This window comes from Convolutriloba macropyga, chromosome 1, assembly GCF_964194025.1.
Source record: "Convolutriloba macropyga chromosome 1, txConMacr16.3, whole genome shotgun sequence".
Lineage (NCBI taxonomy): Eukaryota > Metazoa > Xenacoelomorpha > Acoela > Convolutidae > Convolutriloba > Convolutriloba macropyga.
The window spans coordinates 75,665,858-75,689,130 of record NC_134468.1 but is presented as its reverse complement, the minus strand read 5'-3'; the positions used below and the strand labels follow the sequence as shown (position 1 = coordinate 75,689,130).

Sequence of the window (23,273 nt, the reverse complement as noted above, 5' to 3'; positions counted from 1 at the left end):
CTTTGAAAGAGTTAGTGATTTTTTGAGAGATCAAAAACTACTAGCTGTAACCTTTCATGAAGCTTGTGGTTTTTGTGCTATGAAACAGAAAACATGCTCAAATTAAATAACTAAAATCCTTAGTGCCGGTCAGTTTAGGCTTATAAAGGAGAACGTGATGATGTAACAATAATAAGGCAGAAATTGATGAATAGCAGTTTGCATCCGTTAATGAAACAGGAAAAGATAAGTAAAAAAATTTATCGCAGGCTCAGGACAACTGGATCGCACCTTTATGGACTTGCTAAAATACATGAAAACGGTTCGCTGCTTTGACCCGTTCTATGAATACCTTGTAGCAGTTTCAAGATCCTCATTAAATTTCTGTCTTCATTTTTCGAAAAGATGATACAAACTCGATGATTGCTCGAGCCGCTTTAGATTCTGTTAAATTGGATGAAGATGAGCTAGTAGTATCTCGTTGTTAAAAGCCTGTATACCAATATACCGGTTGAGGATGCAATTGAAATTGCGCTTAAAAAATTGTTCTTCAGTGACGAGGTTCCTCAGAATCCAAGGGCAGCTAGGAAGAACCTTTTGAGACTAGTCGTAACGAATGTTCTCCTTAAGTGTAATAAACTGTGGTGCACTTAAACGGAGGATATAACAATTGGTGCTCCGCTTGAGGGAACTTTGGAAAATTTTTGGTTGATTTCCTTTGAAAATTCCTTGCAGAAACCAAATGAGGGGAGAATGAAGGGAGAACAAAACCCCGATGTGGAAGTGGATGTGCATTGATTGTAACTGACGCGTTACTTTCCGTAGGTAACGATTCGATTGCAAATCAAGCAAAAACTGTGGTTTCACGCAAAATGCCAAGTTAATACTGATAAGGAGTACAAGAACTTGCAGGAAATTGAATGCATCGTTTCCTACTGTGCAAAAAAATGTCCGTCAGAGGAAAAACAGTAAATGAAAATATTCAAGAGGTATGTGAATGACATAGTATGCACACAGTCATAGGGAAAACTCTAGATCAACCTGAGTCTGCAAATTCTCTTTACAAGACTTACTATTCACTCTTGAGAAACCGAAAGGTAGTGGGGACCTGGCATTCCTAGATCTAAACATAAACATAGCCGAAGATAGAAAAATTTGCTGTCATTGTTATCAAAAATTGACCGATACGGGAATAATCTTAAATCTCCGCACCTGTGCACCGTTACAGTATAAGAAAAATGTGAATCAAGTGGCTGTGCATATGATTTTTAATCCAACCAGTGACTGGCAATCCTTTGAGTAGCTCTTAAGAAAACTGAAGAGATCTGGACTCAAAATCAGTCTCTCACTGAGTGGTCGTCCAATATTATTTACGAAACGTCGGTTATAAGAATAGTCACGATGGGAGAAGTTACAACCCCCCCCCCCCCCCACAAAAAAAGAACAACATTTCAGAATAATTGAAAGTTTTAGCAAAAATGAGCTTAGACCGAGGTTTTTGTTCAATACAGAGGAAACTTCACTCAAAATTTTGCATAGAGGCTGAAAGAGTTACGTGATATTCAAATCATTTTCACAACGAGAGAACTGAGAACTTGCTTGCCAAACCTGAAGTCATCTTTTGATAAGAATCTGAATTCCCATGTGGTATATAACGTTACATGTAATGGATTCAGTTCTATCTATGTTGGCCAAACCAGCCGACATGTTATCACTAGAATTTCGGAGCATCAAAAGAAGGATTCACCTGTGGGACAACACCTCGTTGAACGTTGTGATACAGCGAAAACTAATGAATAAGCGCATAATAGATTCATGTCGCCGGGTTGAAAAACTACGGACAATAGAAGCGATCTATATCAAAAAGCTGAAACCGCAACTAAGTACGCGCGACAAGTACCGGGGGGCGGGAATTGACATTGAAGTATTATTACAAATACAAAAAGTTTGACTTTTGAAATTCAAAGATTACTCTGGTTCGTGTTAATTCGAAATTTTGTCAAACCTATTAAGTAAAGAATAACATCAGATGGGAATGAAAGTAAAAACACCTTTTCAGGAATAGAAAACAACCGTTTTTTTCAAAAACTCCAGAATAAAGATTGAGGCAATCTTATTGTAAGAAGTATGACCGGATGAGCGGTGTGATGGCCGTTTAAATTATCAGAGATAATTATCGAATTATCAACGATAATTCAAATCTAAAAGAAACTTTCGTGACAACTTGCTTGTGAACGATTCCAAAACGGAAGTTTTCAGATATCACAAAGACTCAGATCTTCGAAAAATTAAAAAACTATGAGCTATCCTAGATGAAATAGCGGAAATTAACCGTAGAAAACATCTAGCTCAATTAGCAATGAGCAAGTACAAAAAATATCGAAAAACAAGTTCATCAATGTTCGGACGAAAACTAAAATATGTAATGTCTACGTCAGATCCATCCTCCTTTACAATTGTTCGACATGGACAGTCAACGAGACAATCAACAAACAGTTAGATTCGTTCCATCGCAGACAGCTATGCCAATGTCTAGACGTTTGATACCCGAAAGTGATAAAAAAAAATGATCATTTATACGATTTAACTAAAGAGTTTCCCATTTCAGAGCACATTCGAGCCAGAAGAGCCGCCCATCTCGGACATATCCTGAGAAAAGATCACCCAGTTAAAGACATTCTGCAACACATCAAAAGACTACCACCAGTAGGAAGAGGGAAGGCGAATCTTCTGAAGACGTACAAAAAAGACTTGGGCACAGACAACTTCCACACCTGGATCACGAGGGCTTTAGCAAAGAGATTATAATAATAATCCTCGTTGAAAAACTGAACTGAACTGTAAGAAGTGTAAATAAACTTTTGTAAGTATGGTTTTAACTGTAAATAGTTTAAAAATTCGTTGTTATTTTAGTTCATTTGGAATTAGAGTCAAAGACAAGTTTATATACTTTATAAATGATTTTATTTGATTTTTAAACCTGACGATGAACGCAATGTTCGAAATGAACAAATGTTTGAAGCCTGCAAGTATGCGGTTCACGGAAACCGTTTTGGAGACTTATACTTATGGTGTGAGGAGCTGTTCTTTAAGTTCTCTACTTTGGGGTAAATCACCTTTATAAATAACATACGCTTTGATATGCCCTGGTGACTTAAATTGAGCTCAGGTCTGAATATTTAAACAAAACTTTGGAGAAGGAAATGATGTATATTTAATTTGAATCCATTTCAGAGTCGATGTCTGCCGATTTTACTCAGCTTCTTCCCATATACTATAAGCGACTGTTTCCACATCAGTTAATGTTTGAATGGCTGTCTAAAGATGAGAAGCAACCAAATGGATATTTTTCATTCCGCGAATTTTCTTTCACGCTTCAGGATGATATCTATATTCGTTATCTGTCTTTTGAGACCGCTGCAGAAATGGAAAAAGAAATTTGTCGACGAAACCCTCACAAAATTGACATTGGAGCCTATTATACAATGAAACCAAAGAATCACAAAATGGCACCTCCTGGAGGCTTTCGTGCTTTAGAAAAAGAATTGGTGTTTGATATTGATATGACAGACTATGATGACGTGCGTTACTGCTGCAATGAGGCTAACATTTGTCTGAAATGTTGGCGTTTGATGACAATTGCTATTAAATTTGTTGACGAGTGTTTGAGAAACGACTTTGGGTTCCATCATCTTCTCTGGGTTTATTCAGGTCGTCGTGGTATCCATTGTTGAGTTTGTGATAACGATGTCAGGAAGTTTGATCAAAGTGTTCGCAGTGCTATCTGCGACTACCTCTCAATTCCTAAGCTCGTCGACCGCACAGGTTTGGTTTGTTTTTAATACGAATTTTGCGGCATAATAATCCTTTTTAATATATCAATTAAATAGACATATTACGTGCAAATAAGAGAGTAGAAAGTTACCAGCTGTGATCTTATGAGTTATATTATAGGTTATTGGGTTTTCTAGAGGAAAAATTGATTGCTACTTTTTGTGGAATGTTTTTTAGTGCTATCTAGAAAGTTTTTGAATTTAGGTAAAAGAAGCATGTTCCCCGCCAACCCTCCTCCTCTCATCTACAAAGCAATTTACTGGATTGACCGACATTTCAATCGATTTGCAGAAGAGCAAAAGCTGTTTAAAGAGGAAAAACAGATTCAGGACTTCTTGTCGCTTCTTCCGGATGATGCTACTATGAAGGTGGAGATAAAGTCGATCATTGAAAATATGAGCATAAAGAATAAATGGGAAGCAATCAAGAAGTCATTGGCTACCTGTTCGATGAAAGGAGTTAACAAGCTTGATTGGGAAATAATGTTGCATTACTGCTACCCAAGGTTGGACGTGAATGTATCCACCGGTGTGAACCATTTGCTTAAAAGTCCCTTTTGTGCGCATCCTAAAACAAGCAACATCTGCGTTCCTATTGATGTAGACAAGTTGGACAGTTTCGACCCTTTTGCGGTTCCTAATCTCATTCAGCTGAATGAAGATATGAACTCCTTTTGTAAGCAACAGGTTGCCGAAGACGATGTTGAAAAAGAAAACGCGGATGTCAAAGTGGCCAAAAGGTCGGACGAGTATAAAATGACATCGATGAAGAAATACATTGATTATTTTGAGATTTTTGTCAAGCGAATGCGAGATGATAGACTGAGTACTGCTCCAGCTCTCGACGAGAAAATGGACTTTTAACTTAATGAAACTTTAGTGAAATTTGTTTGTGCTTTATTTTTTGTGATTGAATTTGAATTGTGTGCAATCCTTTGTTAAATTTACGTTTTGCAACTATCTTTGTTATTCAAACTAAAAACAAATTGAACCCAAAGATTTGCAAACTGATCGTGGAATCTGACAATCTTGTCACTATTTGTCAATTCATTTCTCTCAAACTTTGGTTTTGATTATTCTCGGTCATGAGGCAATATTTACAGGTAGCTGTACATCAGCTGAGATTAAGTACATTAACAGAAAAATGAAGACTTGAAGTCAAAGCAGATATTTAATTGCTATGTTTAAATATTCGCAAATGTCATGTCACTCAAGGCAGTCTTAATCATCAAGCTAAATGCAGAATGTCATTTCGAATAGCCAAAGATTTGTAAAACGGCTCAGAAATTTTGTTTCAGTATCAGTTCCTTTTTTTCTGCCCTTAGTGAGTAACTAGAACCCGCAGAATTCTTAGAGATTTAGAATGCGAGGTTGCGACTGATATATTTCGGCTGTTCATCTACTAGTCTCTAAGTATGCAATTCGTCAAAACTGTTGAACAGACTTAAATTCATAGCACGAAGGGCAATTCCCAGAGTTTTGGCTGGTATTCCCAGAGTTTTGTAAAAGCCTAGGTTCATGGATGGTATAAAGGAATGATTCTGCCCCTCCCTCCAATCCCTCGCCGCGGCAAGTTAGGTTAGTCTTCCTAAGCTGCAACAACAAAACCAGACAGTCCCACGCGTATCGTTTGAGAGCATTTCCTCCGATGTTAGTGGGTTGTTTACTAAATTGTGAAATTAAAAAAAAACATTTTGAAAAACTTCACATAAAGATGATTCAATGGAAAATACATTGGTGCGACTACCGATGGTTCATTTAAAACGCAATCAGGCTGACCTTCATATGCATCAAAGCGAACGACCACTTATTTCACTGGGACTTCCTTGTCGCAAAATTTTGGAGTTAATTCACAATCTGTTCGAGTAGTCGGCCAGTCAAATTAGTCAAAGCTCTTGATCTTTTTCTCATCAGTGCAAATTCTTAATAACTGCTAAGTTTAAGTTCTCTGTTTCATGTAAATATAAAATATGGCTAAAACAGAAAGTCTAAATTTGCTTGAAGAATGGCCTACAAAAAATAGTTGTTGATTCCCATGAACTCAATTGGAATTTATGTAAAGGTAGGAAAAACCTAGATTTAGATCAATGTGTTTTTGAAAATATACAAACAGTATCTAAAAATAACTTTGAATTGTTAGTTATGCGTTCTCCTGCTTCTTAATAGGTGCATATAGGGTTTAGAAGTAATAACAGATAGCATTGGAGCTGATGAAGAACAAAGTTTGGCAAAATTGAGTAACTAGCATCAGAAATTTGGAATTTCCGACAGTTTATTTCATTTTTCAGACCTGGCTGCGTGCACATTATTAGGTTATTTCGCTGAGCAGCTTCATAAGAGAGAATTGAGCAGAATGCGTCAAAATTAAACCCAACCTAGATAAATCAAACAGGTTTCGCCCAATGTTAAAATAACGTGAAACTGGGAAAGTCAAACAATTTTTAGTACATGAAAACAAACGTACGAAATAATGGACCAAGTAGCTGCTTTTATTAAAAGTTCCGAGGTAAAAGTATAAGGCGACAGAACGTTCACTAGTGAGTAAAGCACGTAGTTAAAACAAAAAAGTGTTTTAAACGCTTTACAAAATAAGATACGTTACCTCTCCAAGTAATAATGAAGTCGTAAATTACACCAAAATTATATAGCTTCTCGAAAAAGTGATGAAAAAATTAGATCTTCTACATGGTATTTATTCTAACCACAGAATATGATTTTCACGCATTTTCAAAAAACTATATGCTTAGATTTGCAGAGCCGTTGTGATTGTTTTTTGTCAACATTAAGATTGTATTTTAGAATTTGTATTCCTCGGCGTCTATTCAACTCGATAATATTTTTGTCAATAAAGAAATAAAACATTAATTATGTAAAAAAAAAACTGTAAGAGCTGATTGAACCGTGCTCTTGAAACACCTTATATCACTTTTTTTCAAGAACTTAAGAAAGCTACCCCTATCAGAATTCTAGTGGACGTAAATCATCACTGATGATATACTTGTTTTTGACATGAAACAACTCAAACAATGAACAATTAATTTGCTTTTATTATCGTAGTGAAATCAAATATCTTTGTAACTTTGGAGCTTCTTTTGCAGTAACTTCTTCAAATTGCCTTTGATTAGTGTTAGACAGTAAACGCAATGTGCATAAAAACCAAATTTTCAAAAGGTGTCTTTTCATCAGATGTTTATGATTGCTCTCAAAGTTTGTAGCAGTTTTTTGTCCTGCAGTCTTTTTTAATGCATTTTTTCACTTGACCAATTTCCGTCTGGCCCTTTTGGCTTTTTGTCCTCAAAACAGGTATAACAGATAAGTCCCGGAGGACATAAGTTCTTTTAGAGCCTTTCGGCTCAGTAGACTCAGGTATGCGATTCAGCGAAACTGTAAACTCTTGGTGTGAAAGGCGGTTATTACAGTTTGAACCCCCACCCCCGCACATAACCATGTCGACCCCTGCATATCTTTCCATCGTATCCCAGCGCGCTCGACGCGCACCCGTCGTGCCCCACGCCCCTTAATTAAGCTAAAGCTAGACTCCATAAACTGTAGCTAGCTACTGACGAAGACAACCGCTCGCCAGTCGTTTGAGACCAATTCGTCCGACGTTAGTCCGTTGTTTATTCTTTTTGATTCGGTTGTTTCGAAAATAATGAAGTTACTTTTATTTTTTTTGATGAAACGATTATTGTAGTATTTTCGAGTAACAAACGCAGGCGGGATACAAAAACGTTGAAAGGGGAGGGTAATTCGAATTGCCTTTCAAGAGTTTCAAAGAAGCGTATATTCAGAGCCAAGTGATAATCTCAGAATTGACCAGCAACTCAATGCGGGCCAGGTTTTACCATTTTTACAATTCAAAGAATTTGAATTGTATTGGGGCGCTCTGTTTTTTACAATTCAAAGAATTTGAATTGCATTGGGGCGCTGTCTTTTTTTACGACTCGAATAGGAGTATTGGAGAAGTCCTTTTTTTTAATCAATTTTATTGGAGTGATTTTTAAAGCGGGAAATGAAACGCGTGAAAAAATTTGGAGTGGTTTTTGTGCTGAACAAAATTGAAGAGTGGAGCGAAAAGAGAGTGGTTTTTGTTCATACCGCTGTTTTTGAGAGAGCGATAAATTGACGTGTGAAAAAATTTTCTCTAAGCGAGCAACATTTTTTTTGTTCACATGCGGCTTTTTAAAACCGTTTTTTTTGTTATTTTTTGGTTTAGAGGTCTGATTATGATATTGTGTGATGTTTAGGGTTGTTTTAATAGTGATTCGCAAGTTTTTGGTCATTAATAAGATTTTTATGCCATTTTGCTGGTTTTTCAGCTATTTTGCTGAATTTTAGGCGAATTTAAGCAATTTCTTGCGTTTTGTTTTGTTATAATGCTTTGTAATGGCTTTGAATAGACGCATGTTAGTAACTGAGTTTTTAAATACCAAATGATTACATTCTCTTAGGTTGGAAGCGATTTTTTTGTTTAGAAAAATGACAATAAACAGAAAAATTTTGAATTATTTTTCTTAATTTTTTGCTGTTTTTCGTTTTTTTTTCTAAACTTAGAAAAATTTTTCAGCCTATTCGACTTTCCTATTGCTTTCGAAGTCTTCCAGTACTAATTCACTCCAATTAACGTTTTTTGGGTCTATATGCTCCCGTGAAATTGAAAAATTTTTTCTATGATTTTTTTTTCAATTTTTTTAAATGCCCTTTGTTCTTCAATTTTTTATAGCATTTGGGGATGCCTATAGTCCAAATTAGTTGTCCTTGATGCATGTTGATGATTTTGATTTCAGTTTTGAATCATTTTGTTAAAGATAATTGAGTAAGTTTTATGAAAAGTTCCGCAAATTTTCGTGTTTTTTTTGGAATTTTTGCTGAGTTCTTCTGATTGTCTGCTTTTTGCTAGTTTTTAATGGTCTAGTTTTTGATAGGAGCTTCTCTAGAGGTTTTGTTGAAATATATTTAGCGCACTTTTCAATGACAAATATCACTAACTTTTCTTAAACACTAACTTTTCTATTTTTTTCGTTCTTCGTTTTTACTCATATAAATAAACAATGATTTGGATTGGTGGACACTTGACCAGATGTAGTATTAAAAGTTTTTTGAAATAATGATTTGATTTCAGTATAATGGTATTTGATTCATTATTTGTGGCCAATTTTTTTTGGTTTTTTTACAGAAAATATTTTTGGTTTTGTTTTTCATTTCCTTTCTTTTACCTACGTTTATTCTACTTGAAATTTGTGTTTGGTTTTTGTCTCAAATAGCAGTGTTTCAACAAAATTAAACTTAACCTATTTCACGGGTTTTTGCCAAAAGTTGTTTTTAAACTTGCAACTCAATGTAAAATTTTTATCACGTGCTTTATCGTTTTTTCTGCTCAGTTATTTTTTCATTGTTCTTTTTCTTTTTTTTTGTTTTAAAGCGACAAGTGTTATTCAGTAGGATAAGCATTATGTTAGTTTGTGTGGTCAATCAGTAGAGTAAGTTTTATGTTTGTTAGAGGCGTTCGTTTTTTCCTTCGGGTCGTTTCCGGAATTCTTCCGGCTATGTTTTTTTTTTAAGATCTGCTCACACATTTTCATGATTTTTGAAGTCAAATTGGAGCAGTGATTTTGGTCAAGCCGAAACAGGAAGTGGAGCGAAAAAGCGAGTGGTTTTGCGGCGTGAAATTTTATCGCTCTAATTTTAAATTAGAGTGAGAATACGGTGTTTGAACAAAAATTCGCTTTATCGGTAGTGGTTTTTTGTTCACATGCGGCAATTTCACTTTGATTTTTACTGTTTTTTCGATTTTTTGGAACAGATTTTTTTCTAAATGGTTTTTCCAATCCATTCATAGTCCGTTCTAGTTCTAGTTTTCTGTTTAGTCAATGAAAATTCTTTGAATTGTACGTCAGGACTTGTCCTGCTATGTTTTTTTTTTTAAGATGTGTTCACACATTTTTCAATGACTTCGATCTTTCAAAACGGGAAAAACAGGTAAAGCCCAGCGGGCATTAAGTTTCATTAGAGGCCCAAAGTGGACGTTAGTAGTCCTTCAGGTGCTTATAGTGGTGCAGCTGCTGGGATGGCCTCAATTGAAGGTTAAAAGGTCATTTTTAGGAGTTTTTGGGCTCAAAATGGTGCAATTTTTCATGTTTTTTGTGATTTTTTTAAGTTTTTTGCTTGAGTAGTCTTAGGTTGAAGTTTTTAAAAGTTGATCAAGGCCTTTTGCAAGAAAAAAGTACTTGTTATGTAAAAAAGTACCAGTTTATCAGCTATATGTTCTGGTACTACAAACACAAACACACAAACTGATACTAGTTTTTGCAATTTTTTTCAAGGTTTTTGCAAATTTTTGTCATTTTTTGCGTTTTTCCAGTTTCAGGGGCCAGGGAATCTCTTTTAAGGTTTGATAATAGGGCACTGTAGAGTTTCTAGAAAATATGGAGGGGTTTTCAACATTCTAATGTCTCGAATTTTAGCATTTTTTTGATAAAATCTGCAATTTTTTTGAGGTTTCTTGAAGTTTTTTTTTCAATTTTTGACATTTGTCCAATCTCAAGTGCCAGAAATCCTATTCCACGGTCTGAAAACAGTTACTGCATAGTTGTTAGTTTTAATGGATTTGTTTTCAACAATTTAACCTTTCGAATTTTGAAAATTTTTTGATAAAACTTGCAAGTTTTTTTGAAGACATTTGTCTTTTATTCAGTTTTTCTTGCCTGAGTAGCCAGATAACCTCATACAGGGTTTGACAGTATGTTATTAAATAGTTGCTAGGGGGTAATTGGATGGTTTTCAACATTTTAATAGAACGGATTTCTATTCTTTGAAATATGAAATTTTTTATAAAAAATTATTGCCTCTCGATTTTTGAAACAATTATTTTTTTAAGACTTGGAATTGGTTTACTGGATAGCCTCTAGAGACACTAGAATCATTTTTCAGGAAATGATTCTTAAGATATTAATGTCACGATTTTCAGCAACATTTCATTAAAATTTCAATTGATATTTTTAGTTTTTGAAAATTTTCGAGTTAATCGATCTTCAAGGGCCAATGAATTTTTTCAGGCCTTGCAGATTTTCAGAATTTTACCAACTTCAGGAACAAATTACTGCACCAATTCCAGAAACAAATTTTGGTTTTGAACATATTTTTGAAATGGGTATATTTAAAGGGGTCAAATTTTGCCTTAGGGGTAAAAGCTTCCAAGTTTTATCAAGGATTATATATCTGTTTAGTTTGTTTGATTGTTTGTTTCTGAATTTTTTGAGATGATTATGTTTGTGTTTTGGCTGGCATCGTTGAATTGATCTGCTGTTCAGGTAGAGTTAATCTAAGTTTTTCATTCAATTCTTTGAATTGTTTTTCAGGACTTGTCCTGCTATGTTTTTTATTTCTAATCAAAAAATTTCATCACAAAGAACATAGCCCAAAAAATTACTACAGACTTTGCTTGAGTGGAATTGACAATGTACTGATCAAAATATCTCTCAACATGCGAGGCATATAATAATTTAAACATCTATCAATAATTTTTATAAGAAGAATTTTTTGAACTACTTAGTTCCGATAATTACAAGGGAAATAGCTTGTTCCGTTTGTTAATCGTGATCTTTGTTTGTATCCCGCGTATACTCCACATCCTTCTCATGAACTTTCGTAGTGCCTCTCCTCTCAGACGAAGTCCGTTTCCTGTTTTCCCCATTTTCCTTCTCTCGTTTACTCTCGCCAGTGTTACAAGCTTCACCATTGGAATTCACCGACCCAGGACTAACTGGACGCTTTGGTTCTGGAACAGCCAGTTGAGGCGCGGGAACCGTATCTTGTTTCAGAAGCTCATTGTCAACTAACTGGACGTCCGTTTTCCAGTCTTTCATGCGATCAAAGTTGACATATTTTGAGAAAATCTGAGTGTCAGCTTCGCTGTTAAATGCATTATTTTGTTCCATTTCCTTCAGTCGTTTCTTCTTTTTGTGGAGCGGTTCCGTTTCCATAATCATTTCTTCTAATTCGAACGTTGGATTGCAGTTCAACTTTTTGTCTGATGGAACAAAAGTTGGTCTGACCAACTTGTTCAGAACCTCTTCACGTCGCATTCCCCCGAAGAACTTCATTTTGTTGAGATCCTCGCAGGAACTGACTCTGTGTCGGGGACTCACTTCTAACATCGCTTTGATTACCTGAAATGGGGCAGCAGGACTTGTTATTCTCCTCAAAAACTGGGAAATAATGCTGCAAAATAAATGAGCATGAAAGGGCTGATTCCTGATGTGCCCCCCCCGAGCGTTTGCAAGGAATTTGAATCCCGCAAGCGTACATGCTACGTTATTTCAATGTAATGAATCTCATCCTATAACTGTGGAGCATAATGCCCGGGGGAGGGAGAAGGGGAGAGGTCCAATAACGGGAAAAAAAACGTTGAGTTGAGCGACGCAAGCCAGTTCTGATCAGGCGTGTCTCCGTAATTACATTTTCGTATGGACAAACTCTCGAGAGAACCTTAGTTATGCCAGCAAGCTAAATTGAATTCCCCATAAGATGTTTAAGAACGAGTACGAAAAACGGGTGATCTTTCTAAGTTTTCTAAATACACGGGTTGAGCGAAAGCAGACGGAATGAGACGGCGCTTAACCCGTATATTTATAATTACCACCACCTTGAGCCATGTAACCAAACCGAAAGTTCCAGTCAGTCCTTGGTAGGGGAGGGAGTTCAAAGGGTGAAGCAAGGTGCCACACGTACCTCAGCAAAGTCGGAATCCCAATCTGAGTACTTGACCTCCATGGACTTGACTAGCTTGTACACTTCTGGGAGTGTGGCGTTACTGGGCAACTGGAATGGGTTATGGCGTCGATACGTCTCGTAGAGAGTGACCCCTGTGGACCACCAATCTACTTCGAAGCCATAACTCTTCGATGTTCTCACTGTCGTCTCAAGTAACTCAGGTGCCATGTAACACTTAGTGCCTGCAGGGCTATTTCTTTGTGAATACAAGAACCCTACACTACCACTACTAATTCAATGTAAAGTTTGACATTGAACGCTCAATTGGCCCGGTTCCAGTTCCCCTGTGGAAGTGACCTCTGATCAGAGCCTTTCCGAGTTTTCGTCCATGACATGATCTGGCCGTTTATCAAAATACATGAACATCTGGACAATGGTCTGGTTTGAGTCTAAGGTCATGCAAAAAGAAGCGCATGCAAACAGATTATTCTCAATTTTCAAACAGCAATTGTGAATTTGTACGGACAAACACATTTTGTTTTTCTGAGTTTGATTAATTTGAATTTGATGACTATTTAGTTTTGAATATTTACTTATAGCTATCAAGTCTCAGTCTTAGGCATAATAAACCAGCTTTTATTGCATAAAACTCTCGATGAAAACCTTGGTGCTGTAACACGCCCGAATAGAAAAAATGTATTTCTCAGCTCAACCCCTCTTGGAAAATTGCCTTATTCGGGGGTCCATTGAGCACCACCAATACCCGAAAGCATTGAAGTAGCATTGAATAATTTCCACTAAAAAAATAAGAGAAAGAGCGTGAAACATTAAAAATTTTGTCAAAAACTTTAAGAACTTTGAAAAGTTCGAATTTTAGTTCTGGAAAACCCAATAGCATTACGAAACATTCTCTAGTTTGAGTTGGAAAAATTTGAGTTAGTTAATTATAATGGTGTCCTCGTTTAAGCTCACTAGTGGGCAAAAGAGGATTTCAAAAATAGGAAATTCGAAAAATTAACAAACGAGGAATTCCACTTGACTAAAACAACGACAGCTCCGAAAAGTTTGGGTTCAATCCAAAATAACTTCACTCCTAAAGAATGAACAGACAAAAATTTTTTAAATTTTTAAAGAAATTTGTTTCGACAGATAAAGCTTTCTGACGAAAAGTACACAGAAAATTTTTTGTGCTTCTGAAAGTAGTCTCCAAATGTTAATCAAAACCCAACGACATTTTCAGTTTTGACATCATTTTTGGTAGTAATAGTTTAGTTTTAAAAATAATTTTGACCTTAACATTCTGTAAAGGTTAACACATTTGAGAAGCGTCCTCCGTCGTCAATGTATAATAATCAGAAGCAGTTGCAATTTTTGATATGTCTCATGAATAATACAAAGGATGTTATTGGAGCGCATTGCGACCACTGAAGACTTTGTGATAAAATTAAGTTAGTTTCAGCTCACTCTTAATCAGATTTTTTTGGGGGGGGGGTAAACTCTCGCGCCTTGAGCTCAACTACTTGTAATACTGAATGAGAGACAGAACAATCAGTTTAAGATCTCTACAACATCAAGAAGTAAAATGTTATAAAAGTAACCCGAAAAGTAAAAAAAAAAGAAAACATTGAATTCCAAAACGTTACACAACTTAAAAGTGTCAACAAAATGACAATGTACAAATTCTAAAATACATAAAACAATTAGAATATATTTTATTTACAACGTTCGGAATACTAAAAACATTAAAAAAATTATATTGGATAATAAGGAAATTAAAAACAATGAAAAGTTAAGAAAGGTCCCTCAACAAATCTCTGTACTTCAGTGCTTTTGGGTCCTTCAGATATTCCTTGAAATAGAATTCTTTCAAAAAACCTTTGATGTTTTTAACCTTATCCAGTTTTTGTCTTTGTTCATATGGAACTTCATTGTACAATTTCATGGCTTGCAGAATCAATGATTTATCAAGGAATTCCGAATTACTTTTCGTAGCCGGATAAATTTTTCCCGTTCTCGCATTCTTTTTACAATTGGAAGTTTGCAATTCATTGTTGTTACTAAAAGCTGGTAATTGTTTCCTAAAATATTTCAAGAAAAAAAAACCATACATCGATATTTGAGAAGGGATTCAACAGGCCTGATTCTGTTTTTTATTTTTAAATCAGCCGAGCGATCATAATTTTTTTCTTTTGAAACACACTTTTATTCCCCAATTAAGTTGTTTTTCTAATGTTATCATGAGATTTTTTCTGATACCAACGAGCATAAGAGATGAGTATTGAATGTGACTTAAAACAAGCGCGTTCAATAGTGTTCCTCTAGTTTTTATAGGAAAACAGTTCCTCATATCTTTCAAGATTTTGATGCTGCACGCCATTCTGGAGAGTATTTTTTGATCTCTTCTTTAAAGTTTAATTTGTTGTCTAGTATTATTCCTAGATCTCTTACCGACGACGATTCTCCCATGTTCACATCGTTAACCTTGAGATGAGACGGAGTTCGTGCTTTTTTTGATGGAGCAAACACGATATATTCAGTCTTCATGGAGCAAACACGATATATTTTCATTAATATGAGAAGAATAGAGGAAAGTGTCATCGGCGTACTGGATTACTTGACAATTGTCACTATCAATAACTCTATGAAGATCATTCACATAAATGTTGAACAATATTGGTCCTAATACTGTCTCTTGTGGCACTCCTCTGTTAAATAAAATCCAGTCGGACACATTTCCCGAGAAAACTTTTTTTTGAGTTCTGTTTTCAAATATGATCTAATCAGTTGTGTAGATGTTCCGTCGAATCCTAAAGATTTCAATTTTTCTATTAGTGTTTCGTGTGAGATTGAGTCAAATGCTTTTGAGAGATCGAGGAATGCTCCACAAACTGTATTCTTTTTTATCCATTTCAGTTCTTACATATTCCGTACATTGTAGTATGGCATCTGTTGTGGACACTTTTTTTCTATATCCAAATTGTTTAGGTGACAGCAATTTATTTGAGATCAAATAGTCATTAATTTGGTTCCTTATAACTTGCTCAAAAATTTTTGCCAAGGCGCCGGTTACTGATATTGGACAATAGTTAGTGGGATCTTCTGTGTTTCCTTTTTTATAAAGAGGTGAGACCAAAGCTTTTTTGAGGTCAGTCCGAAAAGAAGACTCAGAAAAAAACTCCTTTATCAGCAAACAGAGAGTCTCTGCAAGGACCGGTTGGGCATCATTTAACGCCCATGCGGGATTTTTCGAAGGACCCAAGGTTTGTTCACATTCAAACATTTTATTCAATCATGGACTTCTTTACAAGTAACATATTTGAAGAAAAATCTATTTGCATATCACGTATCAGCTGAGACCAATGTTTTATCAAATTTTTTTCTTTCGCGAAAGTATTCCCCCAAAACTGAAAACTTGAAGTTCAAAAGGTTTGCGATGTCTTTTCCGTTCGCAATAAGCTCACCGAAGCTATTACGCAGAGTGTTTATTACAATTCATTGTTCCTAATTTCTTGTATAATTTTCCAGCGACTTTTTTCTGTGTTCAGAGAAATAAAGTCTTTTAACAAGGAAGCTTCATTTTCTGATTTGAAATTTTTTCCAGATCGGAACTTATTTCTATTCAGGAAAATTTTCGGTTTGTCATTCCTCACAAAACAAGACCTTAATGGTGCTTGCACATTTGTTGCTTGCATGACTATGATACAAAATTGCAACATCATTTCGTTATCTTTTTGTGACATCCAGAAAAGACTGCAATCTGAACTCCGAATATATTCCTGGAAATTTTCTTTAGAATAGTTCTTTTTGCCGAAGAAAGTTTTTTTGATTAGCATTCGTTTCATCATCATTTTTTCTTCTAATATAGCAACTGTTCCATAATTATTACTATTCAAGATGCTCTCTGTAACAAAACATTTTTTGAAGTTTTCCGTGATGATATAATCAATCAAGGCAGTCTTATTGACACTCTGTCTTGTCCCTATATTTGTGTTATATGACACGTACGGAATAAATAGCGTTTCTAATTTTCGTTTTTCGTTCTTTTGAAAAAAATCAATATTATAATCGCCCATTAAAATTATTCGTTTGTTCTCAACTGCAGCACAGTCAATTCCCAGAGCCAGTTCTGACAGAAACATTTCAGAAAGGTGTTTGGTCGAGCAGTGAGAAATATTTATCAAATAATTTTTTTGTTGAAATCACATTCTACCCAGATGCTTTCGAAACGGGATTACGCGATGGTGGTAAGATCTGAATGTTCTTTAGGTTTGAATGATCTAGGTATATAGAGCAGCAGATCACCTCTACTTGTTTTGTCATGTAATGAAAGATTCCTATCGTTTCTGAAACATTGAAAATTTTCACTGCGTACTTCCCAAAAACGGATTTCGTCATTCATTTTGAGCCATGTTTCTGTAAAGCCAAAAAATGGGTTTTATGCCAAATCATCCATTAATTGCTTCAAGGTAGAGTTCTGACCAACAATACTTCTACAATTGAGGGAGAAAATCATTACATTACTCTTAAAAGACGCGCCTACTGTTTTAACACACTCAGCATTTCTCAGAAATGGCCCAGGGCTTTGTTCTACATCTCCACATTGAATCATGATAGAAGCCTTAACTATTAAGACAAAACAAATATTTAATACACGGGTAGAAATTGTAATGAAATTAACAGCCGTTCCCGATGTTCTATTGTTTGACACGAAAAGTGTAACCTCATGAAAATTGTCGTACACCAATTCACTTGAAGATAGAGTTCGTGAAGATAAAATAAGTAGAATAATGAGACTGATTCCCCATTTCCATGAAGTTCCTTCCCAAAACATCGATATCAAATTTGAAATATAAAACAAGCAATACATCATCTCGCGTTACTATACGAATTATTAAAAATGATTATTTCCCCTGGTGTAGTAATAGGATTGGTTGAGAGGTTTGCGTTGAAAGGAATGAAATTTATTTCTATTAAACGATTGGTTGAAACTGCGAGTGTATTGAGCGTTTGTAATGATATTGTTTGATGTGAGAAGAAAGTGTCCTAAAACTGCATTCTTTAAAAAAGGTACTCCCTGCTGGTAATTAAAATGTAAATCATCATAAAACAGATAGTTGTAATGGGGTAGTTTCATCATCATTTGATGAATAGGTAATAATTTCAAATTCATATTATTAGCAGAGTTTGCATAAATTTCAAGTTTTTTGTTGAAAGCAGATACTCGTTCATTAGCAACAGAGTTATAATTTGATGACTTGATTGGTGGGATTTCCATGAGCGCTAGAGATTTGGGTTTAAATTTGTGAGACACTATTTCAACTAATTCAATTTATTCATTGAAAAGGTCGTTCACATCACGATGTTTTTGTTTTAAAATCGAATTTGTTCCATCTTGCAAAACCAGTTTTAAGTTCTTTCTCGGGATATTTTTCTATAACAGCTATCTTTTCTTTTGTTGTTGAACCTCTAAATGCGTGTGTGCAGATGTCTTGCGGTATTGAATTATCAATGACCAATTTCTTTACCAATTTACTTCCAAGTAATAAATTCTCCGTGTTTTCTGGAATACTAAAAGTTGGAAACGTTCTCAGCTTGTATTCGTTAATTAAATTTTGTGGTATTTCCTGATCCTTTTTGGATGATGCCTGATCACCGTCCTGTCTCCTTTCTTTGATGTAAGCCTTGCATTTTATAACATAATTTTTTATAAGTTCATCTTTTTCTTCAACTTTTTTGAAAAGGTCAACATAAATTTGATAAAATTCGCATTTAGAGAGTTTCTCGAAGAATTGGAAGGATAGCATAGCGGTAGAAATGTACAATTTGTTTATTTTTAGATGCAACAATATTAACAATAAGGGTATAATTCGTAAGAGCAAGCAAAATAATGTATCTAATCTAAGCAAAAATCATCTCATTAAAACATGGAGGTTAAAAGAGCAATTCGAGTTAAAACGTAGAAGCAACTGTACAGTAAAATGAAACGCTCGCTTGTGAAAAATGAAACGTTCGCTTGTGTAAAATGAAACGTTCGCTTGTGTAAAATGAAACGTTCGCTTGTGAAATGAAACGTTCGCTTGTGAAAGAAACGTTCGCTTGTGAATGAAACGTTCGCTTGTGAATGAAACGTTCGCTTGTGAAATGAAACGTTCGCTTGTGATGAAACGTTCGCTTGAGATGAAACGTTCGCTTGTGATGAAACGTTCGCTTGTGTTGAAACGTTCGCTTGTTATGAAGCTTTCGCTTGTGATGAAACGTTCGCTTGTGATGAAACGCTCGCTTGTGAAATGAAATGTTCGCTTGTGAAATGAAACGTTTGCTTGTGAAATGAAACGTTCGCTTGTGAATGAAACGTTTGCTTGTGAAATGAAACGTTCGCTTATGAATGAAACGGTCGCTTGTTTGACGTAATTTTTTTTTCGTTTTTTCGTTAGTCTCAGAAACAAGTTTAGCTCAGCTCAAAATTGTTTAAAAGATTTGGACTTTTTTTATTAACTGATCCAGTTGTAAGCGATAAGTCATCTTGCGTCGTCAAAAAGAGTAGCAAAGTGAAAAATTCGACCCTGAATTTTTCTTGGAGAAACAAAAAAACAAAAATTTTAAACATAACCGACTATTGTCGGGCGAATTGCTCTCAAACCACTGGCGAGCGGTTGGCTTCGTCAAGAGCTAGGCAAGGTTTAGTGAGGCTAGATTTAGCTTGATTGAAGGGGTGTAAGTGAGCGCAGCGGGGGGGGGGGTGCACCGGGGGCTGATGGGATGGGAACAATGGGGGGGGGGGGGATCAATTTCTAAAAACTGCCCTTCGCACCATAAGTCTCCAAAACAGATTCTGTGAATCGCATACTTGAAGACTAGTGAGCTGAAAGACTCTAAATGCATTTAATGCCCGCTCGGCGCTGCCGAAAAGTCAAATGCGTCAAACGAAAAATTGGTCAGCAAAAAATCGCATAAAAGGACCGAGAGGACTATTATAATTGCTACAAACTTCGTTTGAGAGCAATTAAAATGAGTTTTCAAGAGTTTTTCATTAACATCTTTTTTATATCGCTCCGCAAAGGAGAGCAATCGGCAAAAATTGACTGAAAGTTTTTGGTTGCCACTTAAGTTTTAACATCCCTAAAAATATAGAAATAGAAATAGCCCAGGTCTTTCCTGCAACTGTGTGCAGTCTTCTGTCAGGTGCGCAAACGGCAGCCACGTTGAAGTCAGTAAGAGCCAGATGTCCGTTCTCGTCCAGAAGGATATTGTCTGGCTTGATGTCTCTGTGAACAACTCCTTTACTCTTGAGGTAATCCAGGGCCAGTCCAATCTCCAATGCGTAGATCTTGAGCGTGTGTTTGTCAAATTGCGCATTTTTGGAGTCGATGTGAAATCTGAAACAGAGATTAACGTAACATTACCAATAATAATTTAGGATGAGCGGCTTGATTTTATTGCGCATGGATAAACTTAGTTCGTCTACTTTAAACAAGGAGGTTTGTTAATGTGCGTTTGCACATGATTTTCCGACCCGAGCTCATCTACATTTTTGACTTAATTGTCAACCAAATGAAGAGATAATCAAAAATAGATCTTTGAGTTTAAAAAAATCGTTGCACAAACTACTAAATGAATTACTGAACGCCATGCCTCATTACAGCGCTCACGAGATCTCACACCACTTACAAGACTATGGGAGAAGAAAATTAACAAAATAAGCAAAAAAAAGATTTCTTACAGCTAAAAATTCAACATCTAAACTTAAAAGCACCTAGTAACAACGTTAAAATACAATCAGAAAAAACCTTAACAAATTTAATTTTTCGTTACTAATAGCAGATGAAAATTCTGTTTTTTGTTTCAGATATTACTTAAACTATTTCAGTTAAAACTATCGCTAACTGAATGATTAAGTATGTTCACTTTGGCTTCATTTGAAAATCATTGAGATCTGTTATTGAACAAATGTGCTTGAAGACGTGAAAAAAGAACCCAAATACTGACCACTAACAAAACCTTTTTGAACAGGCATATTGATCACCAAACAAAACATCAATTAGGACGTATTATTAATAGCCACTTTAATATTCGAACTAGAGGGAAAGAGATGGGACCTCTCCATAATGAGAATTTGATACAAGATCACAAAAATAACAACAAAAGCTAAAACATTTAAAAAAACAATTGAAAACAAATAATATAGTAAATTTTTAAAGCTGTGTGCTATAAACTTACTGCATTGAGTAATTTCATTCGTTCAACATTCAACTAGAAACTTTCGAGACATCTCAGCTCTTAATGTCTAAAGAAAGAAAAAAACAGGCAAAAACAGCAAATTGAAAGAAAGTTGAGATAGAAAAGTGTTGAAACCATTAAAAAAATGCACAATTCAGAAAGACTTCATTTTCAAATAATTTTATAAAAATTGTAGAAATCTTAACAATTTGACATCGAAGAAACCAACAAGTATGAACACATAATAAAACCATGAAATTTTTGATAAAACCCGTTGTATCAGAGCCCTTAAATTCAATAGGCTTCAACGGAAAACAATAAAAAAGAAGTTATAAAAAGTTATCCTTCGATAAAGATGCAAGACTCTGTGTCATTGTTAATTCATCATTAAATCATAGCAAAAGGTCGCATGACTGAAAACGACAACAAATAGAGACAAAAACCAAAAAATTTGGAGAGAAGTGCGATAAGACAGTGTCGAAGCCAATAAAACCATACGTTTTTTCCGCGAACTTTATTTATGATTTATTGAAAGTTTTTTCTATGCCAATGGTAAATGGCAATAATAAGATAATGTGATAAGGTATCAAAAGGGTCCAAATTAATGAAAAAAAAAACAAAAATTAAAAAAAAGTGAAAAGTACCATCGAAGTCATAAAGACAATATTTAGAAGAAAAACCGCTAACCAGATTAATTTTGGTTACCGTAGAAAGGAAAAGGGTTCTGTCAACAGTGAGGATGACTTACAGTTCACAAGGTTAAGATCAGTTAAGTTTCAGAAAAGAATTTTTGGAGAAATTATTTTTGAAGATTTTATAGCATTAGTTGTCCACTCAAAATACTACATAGGTTCGCTTACTGCTCATTAGGAAAACTATTGTACTTTTAATTGACAAATCTATGTCATAGGACAACAAATTTTTTTAAAGTCTTAAAAAGAAAATCAAAATTTCAATGAAAATAAAGAAAACTCAGAGTCAGAGCCATAAAAAATGAGCAATTCCTTCAGAACGAATTTTTCGTCCATTGGGCATCATTTGATTGTAAATGAGGTTTTTCATGAAAAGAACCTGGATTTGAAAAGTGACTAGTCTCTAAATACCTTGAAAAAGTCAAAAAGAATATAAATTGGTTTTTAAAGTATCAGCTCTCAAATAGAAACCGTTTTTTTAGTAAACTTCCCTATGAGACAAAATGTAGCCTCTTATGGCCTTTTGTCTTTTACAAACACAAAAAATTTTCAGTGGTAGCATAAAATGTAATTTTGAATTTTAGAAGTCTTAATTTGAACAAAAAAGTGAACAAAATCATGCCAAACACACTTCTCGGAAAACACGCTCTCGAAAACTCTGGACGAGCTTTTTATTGATACTGCTCACATTTGTCTACGATGAATATATCGATCGGTCAAAGTTGTCTGTAGAAAAAAACCACTTGAGTATATAGTCCCCCCCTCCACAAGTAGTGGCGGAACAATAAGTGACAACGTATGGCTGTCGAGACTTAAGCAAACAGCTATGTTTTCTCAACAAAAAAGAGCGTTTTCTTTTTGTTTTTATTTAAAACTCGGTTAATTTTTCCGTGGGTTCTTTCGTGAATCTAAGTTTTATTGACTTCAGTTGTATGTCTTGTATCTCTGACCTGAAGCGAGGTTTTGTAATTTAATATTAAAATTTCTATTTTTTCTCAAGAACTAGAATTTGCGCAAACTGATCGAGTTTCAAGATGAGATCGTATAAAACGTTCATGTAACCTTAAGTCGCCTCCTCGGAACAACTCGACTACCATAAACATATCTTCCTGGTCCTGAAAAGCATACCACAAATTCACAATGAACGAATGTGATAAAGCCATCAGAATCTGTTGTTCACGACACACGTAATCCACAGCCTTGTTCTGCTGACACACTTTTTTGTTCATGTACTTCATCGCGTAAAATTTGTCCGTGTCCACTTTTTTCACAATGCATACTTTCCCGAAAGCCCCCCGCCCTATTGATCTGAGAATCTGGAAATGGGAGAGGTCGACCTCTTCGCCCAAAGAGTACTCTGATTCCAGCTTGGAGCAGACACAACCCATCCATACAGGTAAACAAGTAAACAACGCCGCCCTGATGGTTTGCGAACGAATAAACAAAACCAGGAAGGGTTAATAACAAGGGTAAAAATAAACAAGTAATGATTTAATCTTGCTTAAAGCGCGAATTGAAAAAATTCAAAGACGAAACTGACTCTAATTTCTATTCAAATACCTTTCTTCCAGTTTCCCCTCGCTAATAAAAGCAATGATAAAAAGTATTTAAACAAAAATAATAACGACTTTAGTTAGTTCTTGCCATCTTTGAAATCTAAACAGAAAAACAAATTGTTTATTTTGTTTAAGAAGCAACCGTAGAAATGAAAAGATATTCCACGGCTCTAATAAGCGCTTGATATTTTATTTGAAAAGAGCAAAAAGGGAAAGTGGTATATAAATTAGTTTCTCAGGGGTAAGCTGACTGCTGAAAAGAGGACATAACGGGGGCATTAAAA

General features: G+C 35.2%; 2 protein-coding genes across 4 annotated transcripts in view; one reads left to right on the top strand and one right to left on the bottom strand.

Annotated features, from left to right (window-relative positions):
• The first annotated feature begins 3,172 nt into the window (after positions 1–3,172).
• Positions 3,173–4,772, top strand: LOC142351594 (DNA primase small subunit-like). The gene is given in 2 exon segments (XM_075403730.1): positions 3,173–3,804; positions 4,018–4,772. Coding segments are annotated over 2 exon segments (1,245 nt in total). The 5' UTR covers positions 3,173–3,218; the 3' UTR covers positions 4,677–4,772.
• Positions 4,773–11,342: 6,570 nt separating this feature from the next.
• Positions 11,343–23,273, bottom strand: part of LOC142342710 (serine/threonine-protein kinase 32A-like) — a 92,924-nt gene continuing 80,993 nt past the window's right edge. Inside the window, exons 3-6 of one of the 3 annotated variants that reach the window (XM_075394227.1) lie at positions 22,496–22,852; positions 19,685–19,900; positions 12,543–12,771; positions 11,343–11,980 (exon numbers count right to left, since the gene is read on the bottom strand). In XM_075394227.1, the coding sequence (XP_075250342.1) occupies positions 11,402–11,980; positions 12,543–12,771; positions 19,685–19,900; positions 22,496–22,852 (1,381 nt within the window). In that variant the 3' untranslated portion in view covers positions 11,343–11,401. Of the gene's footprint in view, positions 11,981–12,542; positions 12,772–19,684; positions 19,901–22,495; positions 23,090–23,273 lie in introns of all 3 variants that reach the window. The other 2 variants (XM_075394235.1, XM_075394243.1) reach the window with 2 other exon arrangements.